This window comes from Sciurus carolinensis, chromosome 4, assembly GCF_902686445.1.
Source record: "Sciurus carolinensis chromosome 4, mSciCar1.2, whole genome shotgun sequence".
Lineage (NCBI taxonomy): Eukaryota > Metazoa > Chordata > Mammalia > Rodentia > Sciuridae > Sciurus > Sciurus carolinensis.
The window spans coordinates 35,749,957-35,772,766 of NC_062216.1; the positions used below are offsets into that span (position 1 = coordinate 35,749,957).

A 22,810-nucleotide genomic window follows, 5' to 3' on the forward strand; every position below is an offset into this window, starting at 1 on the left:
TAACTGGGATTACAGATGTCCCCCTCCATACCCAGCTACAGTTCAACTTAGATAATAAATTGGACTTCTGGAATAGTTTTGTTATGTTTGACATTTGAAATTTCATGTGTGTACATTCTTATGCCAGATAAGAGTATAAGTAAAAATATTCTTTGGCAGTACAGTAGAATTATAATAGGCTCCTCTTGGCTGGGGATGTAACTCAGTGGTAGAGTGCATGATTAGTATATGTAAGGGTTTGGTTTAAACCCCAGTACCAAAAAAATAAATAAAATAAAAGCCTCTATGATAATTAACAATTGGGGGGGGCTTGATAAATATTTTCTAACTTTGTTTCCATAAAATATTTTAACTTTTTCAAAAAGCTAATAATAAATTCATAAGAAAGACATTTCTATTCCTGAGGCACATTTTTATTAATCAGGTTGATATGTAATATTTTCAACATTGATTAACAATTAGGCAAACTTGTTATTTCCTAAAGAATATTATGTAGAGCACGGTTCTCAAACTTGGTTGCACATTAAGATCACCTGGAGAGATTTTTAAAATTTCAATGCTGAGGCTGCACCAGACCAATTAAATCAGAATCTCCTGGGGTGAAAACCAGGCATCAGTATTTTTTACAGTTCCCCAGGCAGTTCCAGTGTGTAGCCAAGATTGAGAATTACTGATGCTAAGAATTTGAGTTTTTAATTTTTTATTTTAATCCTTTGTTCCTTTTACCAGTCATTCTTTAAATGCATAATGGACAGCACTTTTAAAAATATATCCTAAATATATCCTTTATTGTGTAATACTTTTCACTAGGTAATTGGTGTTCTTTCCAATAGAACTTTAAATAAAAGTTCCCAGTCTAAATCTAAAAGGCAATGAATTATAGTAAGATCTATAACAAACATGTTTGCTTTTCATCTTTATTGTTTTTATCATGAAAAAAATGCATTTTCTTTCTTCCAGGTATATTGTACAAGGGAAATGGGGAAAATCAGTTTATCTCCCAGCAGCCTCCCGTCGTCAGCAGCATCATGGGCAATGGTCGGAGGCGCAGCATCTCGTGCCCAAGTTGTAATGGTCAAGCTGATGGCAATAAACTATTGGCTCCGGTGGCACTAGCCTGTGGGATTGATGGCAGTCTATATGTAGGTGATTTCAACTATGTTCGGCGAATATTCCCTTCTGGAAATGTAACGAGTGTTTTAGAACTAAGGTATGTCTTTCCTTAATTTGGGATATTAATTAAATCCAAACAGCATGAATGTGATATACTAATTTATTTGTTTAAACATACCTTCCCACTGTTTAAAACTCTCATACAAAGAAATCATTCTTGGTTAAAGTTAGAAGGACAGTACATATGTATTAGACTGTAAATGTACAAGAGAATATAGAGTCACCTAATATATAAAATACTATTTCAGTGAATTTTCTGTACAATAAAAGGGTAGAACTATGATTTTTAAATCTCTTTAGTTTTCTTTAGAATAGGCCTGTGGTATTCCTCTTCTACTTTACAATAAAATTATTGAAATTAAGGCATAAAATATTTTCATATGGTATCAGAACAGAATAGAAAGTGACCTAGGCCATCAGCTTTTTACTAAGTTATTGGATCTTCAGGATGGGTCAATTCATGAGCCACAACGCTAGTAATGCAAGTAGCATGTTGTTGACTTGCTTGTTTGATTATCAGAATCAACCCATTCTGTCAGTTATTCCATAAGGCTCAACCTGTGAAAGTCATTTCCAGTGTTATTTCTGCTTAAATTGACAATTTTCATGCAACGAATAAAAAATCTCAGTATTTATCTCATTATATTTTAGAAGATTTTTCTAACTATGCTTTTTTTCTTACCTTTTTTATCTGCTTCCACCAAGAAATAAAGATTTTAGACATAGGTAAGCATCTTAAAGGTTGTTACATATTTTTGAATGTCCATTTTATATTTCAATGTGACTCTCTGAAATCATCTTCTAATAACATATCATCATGAGAGAGGAACAGTATCACAGAACATCTAAGGAATTAAAACTGCTTAGCTGAACTATTATTCATATTACAAATATGTCATGTGTCATAATTCAAGAAATATTTTCAGGTTGGTTCATAAAATAAATTTTGTTACCAAAAATGCTATGATGAATATTCTCTGCATAACAACAATAAGTTTCAGTTACTGACTTATGTAATCTAAGGCATATTGAACAAAATTTGAGGCACAGTAGGAAAGTATAAAGAGGCCTGTGCAGTTTGACCAAAATCCAGAGCAGATAATGTTTTATTGGGCCCAAATCTTATTCAATGTGGGAGACTCTAAGAAAGGTAATCTAGAAATATTAAACTTTGGCATATTTTAAAAAGCATGTCATCATGTGACTGTATTGCTAGGACCCCTCAATGAACTTAGAAGGGATCCATGCCAGTGCATTTGGGTCCTGAAGCTAAATAAGATTTAACTGGTTTCTGCAGATTTATCTGTGTAGTTTCTATTCTCCTAATTGGAAGAGTTACTAGATTTAAGAAGTGGGGTTTTTGTTACCATTATTATGAGGAAAAAGGCTTTTTTCAAATGAGGATGAATGTAGTTGAACAGATAGCTCACCTCAAAAGTTTTTCATATTGTTTTCTCTGTATACTCTGCTGGAGAAGGTACATTAAAGGCTTTTCTGGATACTTATGACAAAAAAAAAAAAAAAAAAAAAAAAAGCAGTCCAGCAAACAAGAAAAAGAAGAAGAAGGAAGAAAGAAAGGGAAAAAAGCAATGTTTTAATGTAAAGCTAGCAAAAAGCAAGACAAGTCAGACATGCTAGATCTAGGTTGGCCATTATAATATCTAATGCTATGATAATCAGATTTATTTATTTATTTATTTTTTCAATATTCTAAAATGACTATATTTCAAGAGTAAAAGCACATAATTTTTCCACACTTCTAATTTTATAAATGTATTTCAATGAGTATGCATTAAATTGAAAAAAATAAATATTTTTAAAAAATGGTTTTCACAAACTTGACTTCTCACATATTACTGAAAAAGTTCAATGATGGAAAATTACCTGTATGTCAGTTTGGTACTATAAGAATCAGGACTACACATGGAATACAAAGATCTAGATTTGAGATTCAATTCTGCCATTACCTGCTTGATTCTGAACAAGTTAAATACTCATGAACAAACTAGTCTTAAATTATAAATGGCATACTTAAATCTAGTATAGTTAAATAGACTTCTGTAGATTAAGTAGGAAATAACAGACCATTACAAAAATGGTCTTAAAAAAATAAACAAACTAGGTATTATGGTACATGCTTGTAATCCCAGTGACTCAGAAGCTGAGGCAGAAGGATTACTAGTTTGAGGTCAGTCTTGTCAATTTAGCAAGTTCTTATAAATAAAATTAAAGGGTTGTGGATGTAGCTCAGTGGGTACAGTACCCCTGGGTTCAATTCCCAGGACTGCAAAAAAAAAAAAAAAAAAAATTTAAATACATAAAAGGAAAAAAAAAAAAGCTAATGCCAATTTGCTAGTTCTTAATAGGCATACTTAGATATTTTTATAGACTTTTAGAACATTTGTATAATAACTAATGGCCGTTAACTCTCATCTACAACTCATTTTATTCTTAAGACAACCCTAGGAATTATCCCCATTTTTCTTTTGGGGGTAAGGATGGGGAAACTAAGGCTTGGAGAGGATAAGATCACAATCCATTAAGTGGCAGAGATGGCATCACACACACTACTTGCTCTGAGGTATATTTTCTTAACTTTTAGGACACAACACCTCTAGTTCAAAATACAAAATAGTCTCAACAACTGCTGACTGAGTCTTAAACTCCCAAGAATTCAGAAAGAAAAAAGGCATTTCCATATAAATCTTTTCGTGTTCATTGTATTCCAAGTTTTACTCTCCAGCATGAAGCCTCTGATGTCGAACAAGCGCTGACCTGTGCCGAAAGGATTTCCCACATTCGGTGCATTCGTAAGGTCTTTCTCCAGTGTGAATTCTGTAATGCTCACTGAGATGTGCTTGTTTGCGAAAAGTTTTTTCACACTCACTACACTTATAAAGTTTCTCTCCAGTGTGAGTTCTTTCATGTTCGACAAGAAAAGAGTTCTGAGTGAAGGCTTTTCCACACTTGGTGCACACGTAGGGCTTCTCCCCTGAATGAACTCTCTGATGCTGCATGAGGCCCGTGCTCTGATTGAAAGCTTTCCCACATTCATTACACTTGTAAGGCTTGTCTCCAGAATGGCTTCTCTGATGACGAGCGAGGAATACGCTCTGACTGAAGGCTTTGCCACATTCCAGGCATTTATACGGTTTCTCTCCGGTGTGAGTTCGCTGGTGTTTAATAAGGGATGGGCTCTGACAAAAAGCTTTTCCACATTCATTGCATTTATAGGGTTTCTCTCCAGTATGAATTCTCAGATGCTGGACTAGGACTGCTTTTGCTTGGAAAGCTTTCTCACATACATTACATTTATAAGGCTTCTCTCCCGTATGGATTCTCAGATGTTGAGTGAGATTTGACTGTTTGCGGAAACACATTCCACATTCACTACACACATAGGGCTTCTCCCCTATGTGAATCCTTTGATGCTGGAGAAGAGAAGATCTCTGAGTAAACAATTTTCCACACTCACTACATTTTGAAGATTTCTTCTGCATGTTAACCCTTCAGTTTTTCATTCGGTGTGAAATCTGGCTGGAACTCGTGCTGTCTGTAACACATTGAAAGGGTTTCTATCCAAATAGGTTTAGATGTAGGTGAAACCTCTCAAATTCATACTTAGGAGGTATCTTCTCTAAGATGGTTGTCATCAGAGCAGCACTGTTCTCCAGGGAAAGAGGTGTGATGGTGTGTGCACACAAACGTGCACATGTTGTCCTCTCCATAGTTCCTGCAGTTTCAGATGGAAGCCAGAATCCGGCTCCCGCCCCGGGCTCTGAACGGCCTCCTCCCGCCCTCCTCACGGCCCGGGTCAGAGGGAGGCGCCGGGTCGGACGCCCGCGCAGCGCGAACATCCCAAACTGCTCACCGGGCAACACTGGCAGCCGGGCGCCGCACTTTTAGCCCTTGAGTCCCCGGCATTCCCGAGCTGCCCGATAATCAGATTTAAAATTATTGATATTTTGTTTTAGATACTTTAGATGAATAAGTCAACATAATCCCATTTAACTATTGTATAGAGATTGGCAGTTAACAAATAAAAACCAAACTCCTACTGAAAGATGTATAGCCGTTGCACTGCAGTGTGACCAGGCATGGTCCCGTGACCTTTACCCAAGATCCCCTATTGATCTTGTACTTTCAGCTAATGGCTTCGTCACATGCTAAGATTAACTCTAAATCTCCCCAGAATACTGAGCATGCAAAGCTCTGCTGTTAGAAACCACAGTAGAATATCAAAATTTTTCTGGCCTTGCATCCTTGGTAGCTGTAGAGAAAAGAGGAAAGACAGACAGGTATGTACACCAACTCAGTGTGAAAATGCTGCAGGCAATACAGAAAAAAATATCAAAGGAGCTACCTTTTAACAAGCTGGCCTATTGCAGACCAGGCACCGTGCCAGGTGTTTTATATATGTTGTTGCAGATCCCACAACAATCCTTCAGGGTTACAGATGAGGTGGTGGAGTCTCCAGCACCCTAGGTATCTTCCCCAGGATGTGTAACTAAGAAATGGGGAGCTAGGATTTTAATCACTCTGAAAATTATGTTCTCTCCATTGCACCATACCTCCTTGTGATTACGTGTCCCAATGGCTGGATTTCTATGAGGTGATTTCCTGGGGATGTGAAAGATAGACTTATTTCACAATCATTTACAAGTTACTTAGAGCTATAATCTCTTTCTCTGGAAAAAAAATCTCTCAGGCTAGCACAGCATTATTACTCATAACACTTTATGATATAACTTATTATGTACTAACTCATGGTGTTAGGTAGTGATACTCATTGTAATCCCTCTCTCATGATCCATCACTTTTCTCCTCTGTACATCATCCTAAATAAATTTGGGCATCTGCATTTTCTTTATATGCCATGCCTGAAAAGTACACTGAGTTTTATATTGACATCCATCTGTATTAAACCAATCAGTGTTAACTAATCACTTAGCATGTGCCAGGCACTTTGACAAATAGCAATATAATACAGAGTTCTCAGAAGCACACAGTCTAATAGGGGAAAGAGGGTATATATGTGACAGACTAAATAATATTATAAGTATTATTATTTGATAATCATAAAATTGGCTTTTACCGTGAGGGAGGAAGAGATGACTAAGAGATGAGAGTATGGTAAGGAAGGTTCCTGGAAAGGTTGATACTTGAGCCAGATCTAAAAATGAAGTCTGGTTAAACAGAACAGCGAGAAGGAAGGACACTCATGAGGTTGGGGGGATAGAGCAAATAAAGTTACTGGTTCTAGGACAAGATCAGCAAGACATTCTGAGAGTAATCAGATCCATCAGATCATGTTGGCAATGATGAGAGATACAGGTAGAAAGACAGGTTTGGTTCAGATTGTTCAGGGCTTTGTGTCTCTAAGGAATTGCTCTCCTGTGCTACTGGATAACAGAATGGGGAGAACCATTTTGGGGTCTTGATCACATGGCACTTTAGGAAGATGAATCTAGTATCAGTATTCAGGATGACATGAAGATCAATTAGAAACCTGATGCACTAAACCATGAGATTCTAGGTACCTAAGATAGAAAACCAGCAATGAAGGGAATCATTCAGTAAAATAAATCACGGCAGAGAATGGAGAGACTATATTAGATGGATGATTAGAAAGTGGAAGATGAAGAAAATGCAAGGTTTTTGAGCCCAAATCATCAAACAGATGATGATGTCATTGATAAAAAAAATTCAATTTGCCTAATTAATCTAAATTGATGTAACAAAATCAACATATTTCAGCTCATTGAAGCTTCTTCATTTAGCTTCATGTAGTTTAAAAATTTGAAATTACTTTCAACTACTTTTTCCTATTTGCCTGCCTAAAATCATCTGTTTTTAACTGGTTAGTAAGATTCTGCCTGTCTTGCTTTATATCCTCACTTCCCCTGGGTAGCATAATAGCCATGAGAGGATTAGGAACAAGTGATAGGAAGAAAAAAAAATTGGAAAACATGTCTAACTCTATAAAAATGAAAGGTGTTGTCAGTTGTTAGTGATTAAATGAAGTAGAAGAATGCATGCTTCTTACATGCAAGCTATAAAGAGTGTCATTAATTTGACTAATGAGAGAAATAATAAAAATATTGAATAAAAATGAAGACATATAATCTTATTATTTTAATAATTCAGAGTATACTGTTACACCAAATGAATAAGTACTGCCAGGATATTATATAAAATAAAAGTCCTTAGCTACACTTTAATGAATAGACAAAAGTACTACTCAATCACATTAAATTTTTCTTCTAAATGAAATCCTTTAGAATGCTTTAAAAATGTGTTGCTTTGCTGGGTTCCATGGTACACACCTGCAATTCCAGATGCTTGGAAGGCTATGCAAGAGGAATCACAAGTTCAAGACCAGCCTGGGCAAATTAGCCAGACCCTGTCCCAAAATAAAAAAATAAAGAGGTAGAACACCCCTGGGTTCAATCCTTACTAGCAAATACAGAAAAGAAATGTTTCTCTTTGTTATTATAAACATTTCCCCCTCTTATATTTACAGTATTAGTGTGCTGACAAACCCCTAAATTTTATCTCATTGCTTATACCAATTCCTTAAAGTTCCAAAATAAAACCTTATATTAATTAACTAATACCAGCCAAGGGGCATTTAAACTTGAAGGACTAAAAATCAACTTTGTGAATTTTATATTACAAATTAAAGGATCAAAGAAAGTGTCAATCAAAAGCCTGTGAATTTGAATCAATTAAAGTTTAGATACAATATTGTAAAAACTTGATTCAGAATTCCTTATTGACACTACTTAAAAATCAAACAACCACAGAAATTCCATATCCCAAATCCCTGTTTGCATTAAGCTAAACAGTCTTTGGTTACCATAAATAGGCAGTTTTACTTTTATACATAAATATAATTTGTTATGCATCTTCAAATGCTTTATGTGCTAAGGGCTATGGCACAATTTCCAGCTGAAAAGATAAAAGTGCTAATAATGTCTATTCTATGGCTTGTTCTTTGCGAATATTTTTCAAGTCTAAGTCAGCTGAATTATGACAAAATAAATGAGCATATCCAGCCTGCACTTGCCACTGGATCTGTGTCTAATTGAATAAGACTGCAGAGAAGATGGCTTGATAATTGTGGTGGTCGAGGCAATTCAGGGTGAGTTAAGAATCAAGGTGCAATATAGGAAAGCTTCTTAACTTGATCTCAGTTTCTTTGGTTTTGCTGCTATTAGTCAAAATTGTAATGTTATTTTAAACCCTTCGGAAGCGGCAAAATCTCTATCAATCACACTAGAATGTTCTGTGCTTCTACGGCTGAAAAAAGATTTCCCAAAACCATGCGTTTTGTAAATCCCTGCACTCCTGCTGCCAGCTGCACTGCTGTCTTCAGTCATTGTAACTTTGCATCCTCATACTAGATGTATTACTCCTCGAAAAACTCACCACTCATTTGTACCAACACACCAGTCTCTTTAGTGCTCTTCAGGACATTGGAAAGCAAATACCAACTCACCCTGTCAGGAAACTCACTATGCTCAAAATCAGATGACCTTGAATCCCAGTCCTATTGCATATATGATTCAGAGATCTTCTGCCACCAATTTGCAAAGGCATTTCTTTTTTCTTGTAATTTCTTCTCACTTAGGGGAGGCCAGGATCTAAAAACCAGCTCTAAGTTGCCATGCTAGGCTGCACTACAGGGGGACTTATCCAGTCCTCATTTCCTACCATTCTGTGGAGAACATTTTCAGAGGCTAATTCTCGTCTTTGGGGCCATATGCTTCTCCACATTTGTTCTTCTGGACAACAAAGTTGTGCATAAAATTAGAGTTTTCATTTGGCAGACGTTTTTAAAACCATGGATATATGTTGCTTGATTTAGAACTGTGTCTTTATGGAAATGAATGTGTCAGGACAGGAAATAAGCAGATGTTTCCTGGATGTTCTGGATGTTCTCTTATCATGACCCCCTACAATAAAACCAGTACCAAGAAGACAGCTTATGATTGAATGTCCAGTGATTTTGCACCAGAAATCCCCTGTTCCCTGGCTAAAGAGTATGTCACTGTCACCCAACCAACCACCTCAAAAATCTGGTTTGTTTGTTCTCAAAATGAAGGGTATTGGGCTGGGGTTGTGGCTCAGTGGTAGAGTGCTCTCCTGGCATGTGTGAGGCACTGGGTTCGAGTCTCAGCACCACATATAAATAAATGAATAAAATAAAGGTCTATTGACATCTAAAAAATATTTAAAAAGAAAATGAAGGGTATCATGGAAAAAGTGCTATGATATATTTACCTTTATCATTATTACTCTTGAAATAACTTAAGGTAGATTTCGTGTGTGTATGTGTGTGTCGTTGGGGATTAAACCCAGGACCTTGCACATGCCAGGCAAGTGTCTCATCACTGAGCAGTACCCCCAGCCCTTTTTATTTTTAATCTTTTTAAAATTTTTTTCATAAAGCAAGCCATCCTTTAGTTAACAATAATAATTGCATTCACATAGTTTGTAGTTACAAGGCAATAGACTCATAACTCATGTAAGAAGACAGGACAAAAATATTAAGAATAACTAATTCTTACTGAGTATGTATGATGAGCTAGACTCTCTTTTAAGGATTTTTTTTTTTTTTTTTTTTTTTGCGGTACTGGGGATCGAACTCAGGGCCTTGTGCTTGCAAGGCAAGCACTCTACCAGCTGAGCTGTCTCCCCAGCCCCTCTTTTAAGGATTTTACGTGTATTTCTTGTGATCCTCCCAGCATCCTATGAAATACCTATTCTTACCATCACCATTACAGATAAGGAATCTAAAGCTCAAGTAATTTAGGTAGCTTTTCCAGGGTCACACATTTAGTAAATGGTGAACCTGGAGTTCAAACCCAGATGATCTGGTCCAGAGCTCATGCCCACAGATATACCACTGATAAGGGAGAAAAAAGTCATAACCAACTGTACAAGTATTCTAACTTATAAACTCAAGGAGATAAAAAAAAAAACCAGCAAAGTCTCTCCTATGGCATGTCTTTCAAAATAAACCCAACTTGACTGAGCTTTAAACTTTGTTACCATAAAGTATGTTTACCTGAATATCCAGCCTGTCAATATCAGACTGTTGATAGAAATACACACTCACACACACTCACAAACAGCTCTATAACTTTGCTCTGAATGATATATTGATATAAACTCATTGCTTCATTACAAAATAATAAACCACCATGTATGTATTGCTGCATTTCAGTTTTTAGGCATTCAACTTAGGAAAATGATACAAGGACAGTGTGGCAAGTTGATCACTTGATGTCACCCAGTAGTTCTGAAATATTTTCATTCCATAACGACTTGCATCTTTTTGAGTCCTTCAAATCACTTTTTGCCCTTTTACACATATTTACACACTCAAGACTTCTTGCAGTAATCTGTTTCTTGTTGCTAAAAGGTATTAAAGTCTGTAAAGGAGACCAAAAACTTGAAAGTGTTCCAACCTGTGTATGACTGTGTACCCCATCATCATAGCCATAGGGCACGGTAGAGCTCCAAAAGGCCTTTACAGACTATGTCATCTGCTGCCCTCCTCTACCACTTGGAGAAAAAACAGTGGAAAGTATAACCTGTTATTTTAAGAATAGAATCTCTTATAAGAACAATAAAGTACATATGTTCAGTGCTTAATAGGAAGAGCATTAAGTAGTGAGAATTGTTTCATTAGAACATAACCCCATTAGTAATGATAAAACTGCTGCACCACTGTTAAAATGCTCATGTAAAGTTATGTTTATACATATTTTAGATGGTCACATATAAATTAAAACAGGCATATCACTTTGTATGTAGATCTCTCTGACTGTGTAAAGAGGGAAAGAGAAAAGATGGATAAGAGTGAATTAGTAAAACCAAGCTTGTCAACAAAAGATATATGGGATCTAGTAGATTCCTATCAGTTGATGTCTTTATGATCCACCAAATCATTTAAACTGTTTTTACTGGTTTTTTTTAGAGGTCAATATTTGTACATGGTACAAAATCCATTATTTATTTTTATTTATTTGTTTATTTGTTTATCGGCAGTACTGGGGATTAAATCCACGGATACTCTACCTCTGAGCTATATCCCAAGTCCTTTTTCTATTTTTTATTTTGTAACAGGATCTTGCTAAGTTGCTGAGGCTGGCCTGAAACTTACTATCTCCCTGCCTCAGGCACCTGAGTCTCTGGCATTACAGACATGTGCCACTGTACCCAGCATATTAATTCTTAAGATTCTGATGTTGAGTGTTTGTAAGGGATAACTATTAAATTTCAGCTATGTGTTATAATTTGTCCATTCCTTGATTATTTTGGTCTTATAATTTTTACAGGTAATGAGACAAAATGTTTTGCATTTGTTTTGCTTTATATATAAATTTGAGGCATAACATTTTGTGAACAAATATCTGTACCTTACCAAATTCATAGACAGGTTGCAGAGCAACTCAGCTTCCAAACTTTAGAAATGAAACTGATGGATGCAGCATTCTGAAACTGCCTTCTACATTTCTCATGTTAGTATGTAACCTCCTAGCTTTGGACAGGCATCGCTACATCGGATTACTTTTCTGTATTATGATGGAGCAACCAAGATGGGCATAATGCTGTCTTTCTCAGGGGATGTATTCAGTTTGATTTGGTTTTGTAGAAAAAGAAAAAGGATAATGACCAATGATGAGATATGAGTGAAATTGGTAGTGTTATACTTCACTGGAGAATATGTTAGAGATACCCTTCCCCCAGAATAAACTTCATGTCTGTCACTCAAGGACAACTTAGTAATGGCCTTGCATTGAGCCAAAAAAGATGTAGAGAACTTAATTCTTAGTTTTGGACCAGAAGCACATTACTGCTATTGGAAATTATTTTTTAAGAATGAATGTTAATAAGCTGAATCCTTAGCATTAGGAAAGAACACAGTAATGTCAGAGAATTGCTACCAGGGATCACATTGACTCAAATCATTGTTAAAAATACTGTTTATTTTCTAGTCTTTGATAATACATTCCAGTTTATAATCAGCTTCTCATGATCTATTTTATTGTGCTTTTAATTCCCACCTGTGTTTTAAGAGTAACTCTCTTGTGATGTTTATGTATGATCCTTTTTACAGCAGCAACCCAGCTCATAGATACTACCTGGCAACTGATCCAGTCACCGGAGATTTGTACGTTTCTGACACTAACACCCGCAGAATTTATCGCCCGAAGTCACTTACAGGAGCAAAAGACTTGACTAAAAATGCTGAAGTGGTTGCAGGAACAGGGGAGCAGTGCCTTCCATTCGATGAAGCCAGGTGTGGGGATGGAGGGAAGGCTGTAGAAGCAACACTCATGAGTCCCAAAGGTACTGGCAGTTATCAATTTAAGGATTTCTTTTTATTAAGAAAAAAGTGGAAAATCCAGTTAGTGCCTGATTGTGTTTAATGCTGAGTCTAACATTTTACCTTTCACCGTGTTGTAGAAAGCTGTTTCACATCTAGTGTTTTTAAAAGCCGTTTAGCGTGAAACTGCTAGAGTCCTAAGTTGATTTTACAGTAAATATTAGGTTCTTGGCATTTTCTTTTTAATCATCAGACCATTTTTTCAACTTTTCAAAGAACAGAGCAACTATTCTATATTATTCAGGTCACATCCTTTTAAACTTCAAGGGAGTGTCCAAATTCTTTCACTGCCCTGGAATTTCTTTGTCATGAATGAGTCCCAGGCTCCTTTAAAACCATCACTAAGCAACCCTGTTAACTCTCGCCCACTTTGGAGCTGTTAAACTTTTGTTTCTATGCCATGGGAAAAAACGCTTGCCCTGAGGAATTTTCGGAGGTAACAGAGGCTAAAATTCTGTGTGATGAAGGCTTTTGAGCCAGTTAGGATTGCCTCCTTGTATTATGCCATTCATTACAATGTTTTTTTGGTTTGGGGCCTTATATTTTTTTCATGATAGCTAGTGACTATTATGTGAACACGGACTGGAAAAAAAGTATTCTTGTACTGAATTATTCATAATAGCAAATTTCTTTGTAACAAGGTCATAAAAACACTAACCTTGGCTTAGATCTACTTTTGTTAAAAGAATATCATTACTATAAGTTGACTGTCACAGAATTTGAACCTGTTTCTATATCTTACAGCCTATAATGTTATTATAAACATCATAATTTTATATTTGATACATACAGCTACTATACATATGATTCATGTACTCACTGGAGATTCTTACAAATTTGGACTTTTCTTTATTGCATTTTAAATTTATTTCTATTGTAAATGCCTATTTTGGATTTGTGTGTGTTTGAGTGTGTATTGTCATGTTTTGTTGTTCTTGTTTCGTTGATTGTTTTTGTTTTTGTTTGTTTGTTTGTTTTAGTGGGAATTGAACCCAGGGCCTTACTCATGCAGGACAAACACTCTACCACTGAGCTCCATTACCTGCCCTTTTATTTATTCATGTTTCTCTCTGTGTATGTTTATTAGTGTATGCATTATACTTATACATAATATTTGGGTTCATTTTGACATAATTTTACAAGCATGAAACATAATTTGCTTCAATTCATTTCCCAGTGTGTTTCTTTTCCCTTTCTTCTTCCCTCTCCCTGTTTTATTTCCTTTAGTCTACTGATCTTCCTTTATTTATGGATATTTTTATAATTATCAAAATAGTCTATGTACATGTATGAATATACCATAATGAATTTCACCTTTATGTGTCTAATATATATATATATATATTTTTTTTTTTTAATGCTTTAGCAATTGACAGTCTTACTTGCTATCTATCACCCTTATTATCACTGGAATTAAATGTTGAATTTAGTGATGGGCCTAAGAGTTTAATCAAAATAATTCTTTTTCAAAAATGAGTAACACTTACTTCTCTTATATAAAGGAATGGCAGTTGATAAGAATGGACTAATCTACTTTGTTGATGGAACCATGATTAGAAAAGTTGATCAAAATGGAATCATATCAACTCTCCTGGGCTCTAATGATCTGACCTCAGCCAGACCTTTAACTTGTGACACTAGCATGCACATCAGCCAGGTAGTTAAAATATTAAGCTGAATTGTTTGTTTTCTTCTGTGTGACTTGATTTGCTATGTTAGTAGGCTGTGATGACACCAAATTAAACTGCATATATCATGTGTGGCAATGGTTATGATAAAGCTGTTCCATTTAAATGTATCTCAGGAGCTAATAAAAAGTTATTTTTTCTATAATTCTTCATTTGATGAATTCAGTGAAATATAGAACAATTATCACCAAGAAATGCTAAGCATGTGTAATAAAATACCAGTAAAGTAGCAGCATGCAGATATTCCAAAAAGAACAAAACAGCTTAAATCTCTAATCTTTTGATTGCATGGGCTTCTTGAGTAGTAGAGAAAACCCATTATGATTAGTCTCAAGGGACTTATATTTAGACTTAGGAACTTCACTCTTGGCCTGATTGAAAACACAATAGAATACTAATGTATTCATAACCTAGAAAGCCCTGACATTTGGTAGTTATTACTGCTATAAGGAACATATGTGTTCATATCTCGGCAATATCTATTGACTCACTACACAGAAGTTTATTTGCCATTTGGCTCCAACTAACAAATCTTTCAGTGTGTTGCATTTTTAAATAAAATGTTATTTCCTTCATTTGTCTCCACTCAAAAATTTTAGGTTTATTTTACTGTGGCTATTGAAAAAACAATTTTACAACAGTTTATCAAATTAAGGTTAATTTCCCTGAATGGTCTAATTTACTCTTTGGCAAATTAACTGTGGTGCAGTAACTGACTAACCAGACCATTTCTTTCTTTATTAAGGTTCGTCTGGAATGGCCCACTGACCTCGCCATTAACCCCATGGATAACTCCATTTATGTCCTGGATAATAATGTAGTTTTACAGATCACTGAAAATCGTCAAGTCCGCATTGCTGCTGGACGACCCATGCACTGTCAGGTTCCTGGAGTAGAGTATCCTGTGGGAAAGCACGCAGTTCAGACAACACTGGAATCAGCCACTGCCATTGCTGTGTCCTACAGTGGGGTCCTATACATTACCGAAACCGATGAAAAGAAAATTAACCGGATAAGGCAGGTCACAACAGATGGGGAAATCTCCTTAGTGGCTGGAATACCTTCAGAGTGTGACTGCAAAAATGATGCCAATTGTGACTGTTACCAAAGTGGAGATGGCTATGCCAAAGATGCCAAACTTAACGCTCCATCCTCCCTAGCTGCTTCTCCAGATGGTACACTGTATATCGCAGACCTGGGAAATATTCGGATCCGGGCTGTGTCAAAGAACAAGCCTTTACTTAACTCTATGAACTTTTATGAAGTTGCCTCTCCAACGGATCAAGAACTCTACATCTTTGACATCAATGGTACTCACCAGTATACTGTAAGTTTAGTCACTGGTGATTACCTGTACAACTTCAGCTACAGCAATGATAATGACATTACTGCTGTGACGGATAGCAATGGCAATACCCTCAGAATTAGACGGGATCCAAATCGGATGCCTGTTCGGGTGGTGTCTCCAGATAACCAAGTGATATGGCTGACAATAGGAACAAATGGATGTTTGAAGAGCATGACTGCGCAAGGATTAGAGTTGGTTTTGTTTACTTACCATGGCAATAGTGGGCTTTTAGCTACGAAAAGTGATGAAACTGGATGGACAACATTTTTTGAGTAAGTATTGAAAATTCCATTCTGATAATAAAATACTGTGATATGATGATGTGTAATCCATAATAATAATAATATAATGTTAGGGCTTTGAGCTTCTTTAATTATTGGATTCCTCTTTCAGAAAAAGATGACAAAATTATGAGATACAAAATTAGATGCAGGGCCTTAAAAGGGACCCATGTAAGTGAGAAGCCCTGAAGATCAAGTTTCATTTAGCTCGATGGTAAAGTTACCTCCCCTTAGGGATTAACAGTTTGCTTCAGACAGATTCAGTATATTAGCAGCAAACCTTTCAGAAACAAACCATAGCTTTGGTTTTAAGCATAAATCCTTTGGGTTTGGATCTGCCCACTTGATAAAGCTAACTGCTTTGGGAGCTTTTGTTGAGGAAAAACTTTAAAAACATTTGAAATGAACTTCACTGATTATATCAGTACCGCAAATGTTATTCTTACCAAAAGGAAGGGCCTAACTTTTCATAATCAATTACTGCAGAAGCTAAACTTAACTTAAAAGAGCCTTACAACTAAATTCAAATCAGGAATGCTGATTGCCATCTGAAAGCATAGGAAAGGGTTTGAGGCCTATTCAGCCAGGAGATTCTACTAAAGATGTAGAACAGTGGCCTAGGCAATATGTCATCCAAATAGTCACATTTTGTGAGGTCAATAAGACTGAAAATTAGTTGTTGTGTATTTTATGGTGTGTGTACATTACAGTGAGTGCGTGTGTAAAATAATTTTCGATTGCTTATTCACTTGGCTAACGTTGCACAAGCCATGAGGGTAAATTAGATGTATAGAGATGGCATATTGACAAATGCAAAATAGTCCTTGGAATGAATATTGAGTTCCTTAGTAGAATTTTTGCAATGATATGCTAAAGGAAAAATACTTTCTCCAAGAGCACACCTCCAAAATTATAATAAAAATCAGTAGGAAAGGTGATTCAATATACAAATATTTTCTGTGCAACTTCTCTGGAATGGTTCTTATACGTAAAGCTCAGTTCTCCTGTAGCTCGAATTGCTTTTCTTTTTTGACAGATTCCCTTTTAATAAAATGAATGTTACCCAGCAGCATGATTTTGTCAGAGGAACAAACCTTTTCAATTGAATTACATTAAAATTCTGTTCTTAACATTCCTTTTGCTCATTTTAGGATCGCAATAGGAAAGGAATAAATTGGAAGTTAATGGAAAGCACTTCCTTTGCACCACTTTCAAAGTGATAGCAGGCTATGTTGCCAAAGAGGCGAAAATGAGCACAGAAAAAGTGCTACCATCACATGAGACTGGCCAGGAGAGCTGCTCTGATTATAAGATCCTCAGGAAATGATGGTGGCATGTGTAGGATTTCACTTTAGTTGAAAGCAGGGAGGAAAAATAGAGATATGTAAGTTTTTAGTACAGTCTAGGACTCAGTCCCAGCTCTGTGGGCCATTTTTGAATGTGTCCTTATTTGTTCTGGGAATTGATACTGCACAGAAGTTCATCATATGTATTACTGCTGACACATGAACTTCTTGCAACAGATGGTATGGTCTTCGGACCTACAAATTTAATCAAGTTAGGAAGGTTAGAGAAAGGTATACACTCCATTGGTGGAGTTGACCTGGGAAAGTTTAAGCAAATTTGGATTTTTTACTGTTTTTCACATGATAGTTCACCAAGAAGATGTATTTCTCTATTTCAAAAACAAAATAAACTTCTGAGAATTTCAGGCATAGTCAGGAATCAGTAGATGGTTTAAAGGAGGGGTTGGGTTGGCAAGCCAATCTTGCGAATAAAATGAGAAAGCATTGTTTCAAAGATTGAAGTTTTTAATTAATCAAAATGCCTCCTAATCATGTTTTCACAAACTCATTACACGTCATACTTCAAGCGCATCTATTAAATGGGATAGCTAGATAAATTACAGGAAAAATAATTATAAAGATATAATTTAATGATTTCTAAGAAATATATATTCCTTTTATAAAAGTCCATGAAACTACAGCACTCAACCTAAGGAATTCAGAATCATCATGTCAGAATGACAAATGGTCCTTTTTTATTTTTTTCATTTCATGCATTATTACAATGCTTGTTCCACAAAAGACCAAGGGCCCACTTCTTCTAAGGGTCAGAAACATTAAAACACACACAAAGGTAAACGCACAAAAGAAAACGGGGTGTCCTTGTGGGCAGGACCTTCAGAAGCCTACTCTGTTCTCGAAGAGCAGCACAATTTGTCTGTGAACACTTGAGGTTGTAAGTGGGCAAACTCAACCTGCTTCTCCTCATCAGAGTCTTGACCACAGAGTTTCCGCTTACTGTATCCTGACTTGGACATGTGACTGATGTGAACATCCTGATAGAGGCAGCAGGATGAATCCTTGCTGAATCCCTGTCAGAATTGCTTTGTTGTTGTAGTTACTGGTGGGCTGGTAGCCTCCCAGACTATTAGCATGTCTCTGTAATGTTTCCCTTCATATTTGTGGTACGGTGTATCTAATTTACACTTTCATGGGCACTTAGTAAGTTCATAAAGTATTTGAGAGGTTTGACGATGGCTTGAGTTTTACCAAAACCACAAGGAGATTGAGCTCATTCTCTTTTAAAGTATCTTTGGTAGGAATTATGGCAGTTGTTTTATTGGAGACTGATAAGAACTTCAATTTGAGAATCAGGTTTTCTTTCCCCCAGGTACAAAAATAAAATACTTTAGCTGTATTTGCTTGGGAAGTGTTTTCTGTTTTACTCCTGGAAGCCAATATTTCTGAATAAAGTACCATCAATATGAAGTGTTTTCTTGTGGGGGGAGGGGTAATTATTTGAATAACAATAAACTAAGGAAGTTTTCATTTTATAAAGAAAAAGAAAGTGAGCAAACATGTAATATTGGATAAGAGGAGATTGTAAAAACATAAAAAAATTATAAAATCATGGTTCCCAATCAAAAAACACCTGTTTTCTATGACTGTCCCTATACCCTTGAGCTGATATGTGCTCTATAATCATCTTTCTGCATAAATACCTTTCACAGAGAAATTAAACTTTTCCATCCAAATTCCCACATGTGTGTGAGCTTTCTAGCTAGCCTAGTACCTAAAAAGCTTTGAGATTAAAGCTCATAGAGAATAGAAACAGATGGAAGAAGGCCTAGAATTAAGGAATTCACTGATAAAAATAGAGTTGCCATAATTCCTGCCAAAGAAGTTTTAAAAGAGAATAGTTCAAACTATTTACTTTACATGTTTCCATTTTATTTTTTTTATTATTATTATTTGTAGTACCATTCACATGCTGTACTATTGGAGTGAGTACAAAAAGAAATGGAAAGTATTTTACAAAATGTAAACCATTCCATTATCTTCGTGGCTCCCACAACTCCTGAAATGTTACAGTGCACATGGGACTCTCCCAATAGCCATTTTTTTAATGAAAATTTGGAGGAAGAAACCAAATAAATAGATAGGTGAATAGTTATTTACACAGAAGAGCTTCAACTCTTGCCAAGGCACCACTGAAGGAATACTATATAAATGTTCTCTTGCTCTCTGAGATAGTTCAGACCTCTACACTAAGAGTTAATGCCAAAAATATTAACACTTCCTATTTTCATGGTTGATCTTTTAATATACTTACCCAATATTACATGTTGGTCACCTTCTTTTTCTTTATAAAATAAGAACTTCCTCAGTTGATCTTGTTATTCAAATACTTAACCCTGCCCCCAGAAAATACTTTATCCTGATGGCATGTTATTCAGAAATATTGGTCTTAAGTAGTGAAAGAGAAAACATTTCCCATGCAAATTCAGCTAAAGTAATTTATTGTTGTACCTGGGAAAACAAAACCTGATTCCCAACATGAGGCTCTTCTCAATCACCAATAAAATAGGCAGGTGACTCTTCAGTCTTCATAGATGACTTCTCAAGCAGGAGAACAATCATTTTGAAAACTAGATTTGGCAACAATTTCTTTCAATGTTACATAGAATTATTATGTCCTATCATTACTCCTTAGAGAAATGACTGATATTTTTAGACATGAAATAAGAGGAAGAATACAGTAGGTGTCAGATGATTTGTGACTCTATTCTGAAATCACTGAGACTGATACATCTCATGACCTGAAAAGTTCTTTATTACTGATTGACTCTGACCTCCTCTTCCATTGACTTGCTGGACAGTAGAAAGGAGGTCCAACTAGCTGAGGCAGTCTCTTTGTGTGGTAACACTGTGATAAGCCTAGTTCAGGGTGTTAATATTGGACTCCGCTCAATGCTGCTCTTCATACTACTTAAAACCAATTGCCACACATTATGATTCCTTCACTAAAGTAATTCCAGAGAAACCAAAAAGATCTCACCTGCTACAAATTTATTATTTAAAAAGTTCATACCCAAAATGAAACCACAGTTCTTACACTTGAATGCACACAAAAGCAAATCCAGTGTATTGAATTGGGCAATAGAATAAATTATTTATCTGTAAATGGCATTTCACAGTACTCAGCTTGCTTACTCACATAAAATACAAACTGTTTGGGCATATCTGGAGGCTCTTCTGTCTGGTTAAAGACGACAACATGAGAAAAAAGCTATGAATTCTGGCTGATATGTACAGGCACACCAGCAGGTTAGTGGCAATTTTTCTGTCTTGGGACTTTGAATATTTGGAACTCAGTATTTGTGGAGCTGACTCTGTGATCTTTTGTGAGCTATATTCAGATTCACAGAGCAAATAAATGAGTTTCAGCTTTTACCCATTTATGTAGGTATATATGGGTCTCTAGCTTCTCATTTGGGTGCTTTATTGTCCCTCGTTCAAGCTTTGCAATTTCAGAATGAGTTTCTGAACCATTTCTTTATAATGAACTTAACTCTGTGCCCATGGCAAACCCCTGACTCCCACCATCCTCCATTCTGATACCCTGGGAGGTGGGAAAAGAACCTCAGAGGAAGAAAGAGAGGCAGAGTAAATAGTAGCTGTGCTACCCTACCCCTAGGACACTTTCACATTCAAAACAGTGTACAGAAAACACAAGTAAGGTAGGAAAACTCACTAGACATTATTCCAAATTAGAAGAGATGTGTCCATTTTTGTTGACATTGAATCATGCTTGAATAGCCTGACACCTCTGCCATGCTGTGTTTTCCTTCCATATGGGGCTTCTGATGTTAGAAGAGCTATGCAGGGAGCTTCCACAGGGCAAACCTGAGACCATAACCTCTCCTCTGAAAAGCACCTGACATCCAACCCTAAAAACTCAAACATTGAAACCATGAGTCATTGTTCCTTCTGCCAAAAAACTGCATTAAAAACTAAGCCCCCAATTGTAACTTAAAATAGCACTCAGTCACCTCCTTTATTTTCCTCCTCCTTTTTCTTTCTTCATAAAAGAAAACGTTTAGGAAATTAGGAATGATCTGTAAGAGATTTTTATAGCAGATCACATAAAATCCTGGGGAAATTCTAAGGTTGATTTCTAATTTTTGCTATTTTGCTTAATTGTTTAATAATTTTGCTTTAAATTTTTAACCAGAATGTTTATTCCCAGAGACATCAGTGAAAAATGTTCAGGCAATCAAATAAACTAACTGCCATACGTTTCACACATTAACCTGAATACTATTAAGGCCATACTTTTATTAGTATTGATTTATTCCAAGTCACTTTTGCATTGTAATTTTTTAAAATAGTAAGTTCTGTCCCGGTTTCTAAGGAGAAAGGGAAGTGAGGAAATTATATATTATTCAGATTACTTGAAAAGTCCCAGAAAAAAAAAGAACAGATAAGCCCATTTTCTCCATATATCAACTGTGTCCTTGGAACGTATCAATAATTGCAAGGCTGCATTAACTCTTTCATTGTGTTCCATTTCACAAATTAATGTTCTAGATGTGCTAAATTGCTCCATAATGGTTCAAAAGTGAGTAAATGCAGCTTCCAAGTGTCATATTCCCTCCTTAAACTAATTATGTAACTGTCTAAATTAGATAGATGCTCTGAGAGCCCCATCTGTATCACCAGCTTCCCTTACAAAGTGATGATCAAGTGATTTACCCTAAGACTAAGTCATATACATTAGCCACTTTAATAATTGAGAAGAAAGCAAGAAATCCACACAATGACAATCAGCACAAGCGCAAGAGAACTTTTTTTTTAATGATCACAGAACTAAACGCTGACAGTTGGGCATTTTCCAGCATCTCCAGCTCATTCCTAGGATAGCAAAATACATGCATATAATAGAGCAAGGTGACCTGGCCAACTCCAGCAGCTCTCACTCCTACTACCCTAACTCCTCTGCCTCCAGGCGGTGTTCCACACAAAGAAAGCCCTTTCCTAGATTTCCAGGTCCGGGAGTGATTTCTGAATGTCTGGAGTGGGCATATGCCAGCCTACTGTGGACACTGTGCTTCCCTTCCAGATTACCTCCCAGCTGGGGAAGGCAGTCAGAAAGGAGATAGAATTGCTGGGGGCACTGTCCACATGCTTCAAGTCACTCTGACTCCTCCCTTAGCAGCCCTCCAGCCATCACCACTACTACCTCCCATAAACCCATTCACTCACACACTTCCGAAGTCTTAATTTCCCAAAGTTTAGTGAATCTGTAGTTCTGAAAATGAGACCACCCCCAAAAAATTATCTGAGATATATTGATGTAAAGAAATACCAGGCGCAGTGGCATATGCCTGTAATCCCAACAGCTCGGGAGGCTGAGACAGGAGGATGGAGAGTTCAAAGCCAGCCTCAGCAAAAGCAAGGTGCTAAACAACTCAGTGAGACCCTGTCTCTAAATAAAATACAAAATAGGGCTGGGGATGTGGCTCAGTGCTTAGGTGCCCTGAGTTCAATCCCTGGTACCCAAAAAAAAGAAAGAAATACCACTTTGCAAGTCTGCCTAAAGCTAGTTTTTGTATGTTCAGAGTGTAAGTCTG

General features: G+C 36.3%; 1 protein-coding gene across 5 annotated transcripts in view; it reads left to right on the top strand.

Annotated features, from left to right (window-relative positions):
• Tenm3 (teneurin transmembrane protein 3) overlaps nucleotides 1-22,810 on the top strand; it is a 453,046-nt gene that overhangs the window by 395,649 nt on the left and 34,587 nt on the right. For 2 of the 5 annotated variants that reach the window (XM_047548918.1, XM_047548915.1), the window contains 5 exons: nucleotides 961-1,210; nucleotides 1,879-1,899; nucleotides 12,305-12,537; nucleotides 14,077-14,231; nucleotides 15,008-15,882. In XM_047548918.1, coding sequence (XP_047404874.1) covers nucleotides 961-1,210; nucleotides 1,879-1,899; nucleotides 12,305-12,537; nucleotides 14,077-14,231; nucleotides 15,008-15,882 — 1,534 coding nt within the window. The remainder of the gene's footprint in view (nucleotides 1-960; nucleotides 1,211-1,878; nucleotides 1,900-12,304; nucleotides 12,538-14,076; nucleotides 14,232-15,007; nucleotides 15,883-22,810) is intronic. The other 3 variants (XM_047548919.1, XM_047548916.1, XM_047548917.1) reach the window with 2 other exon arrangements.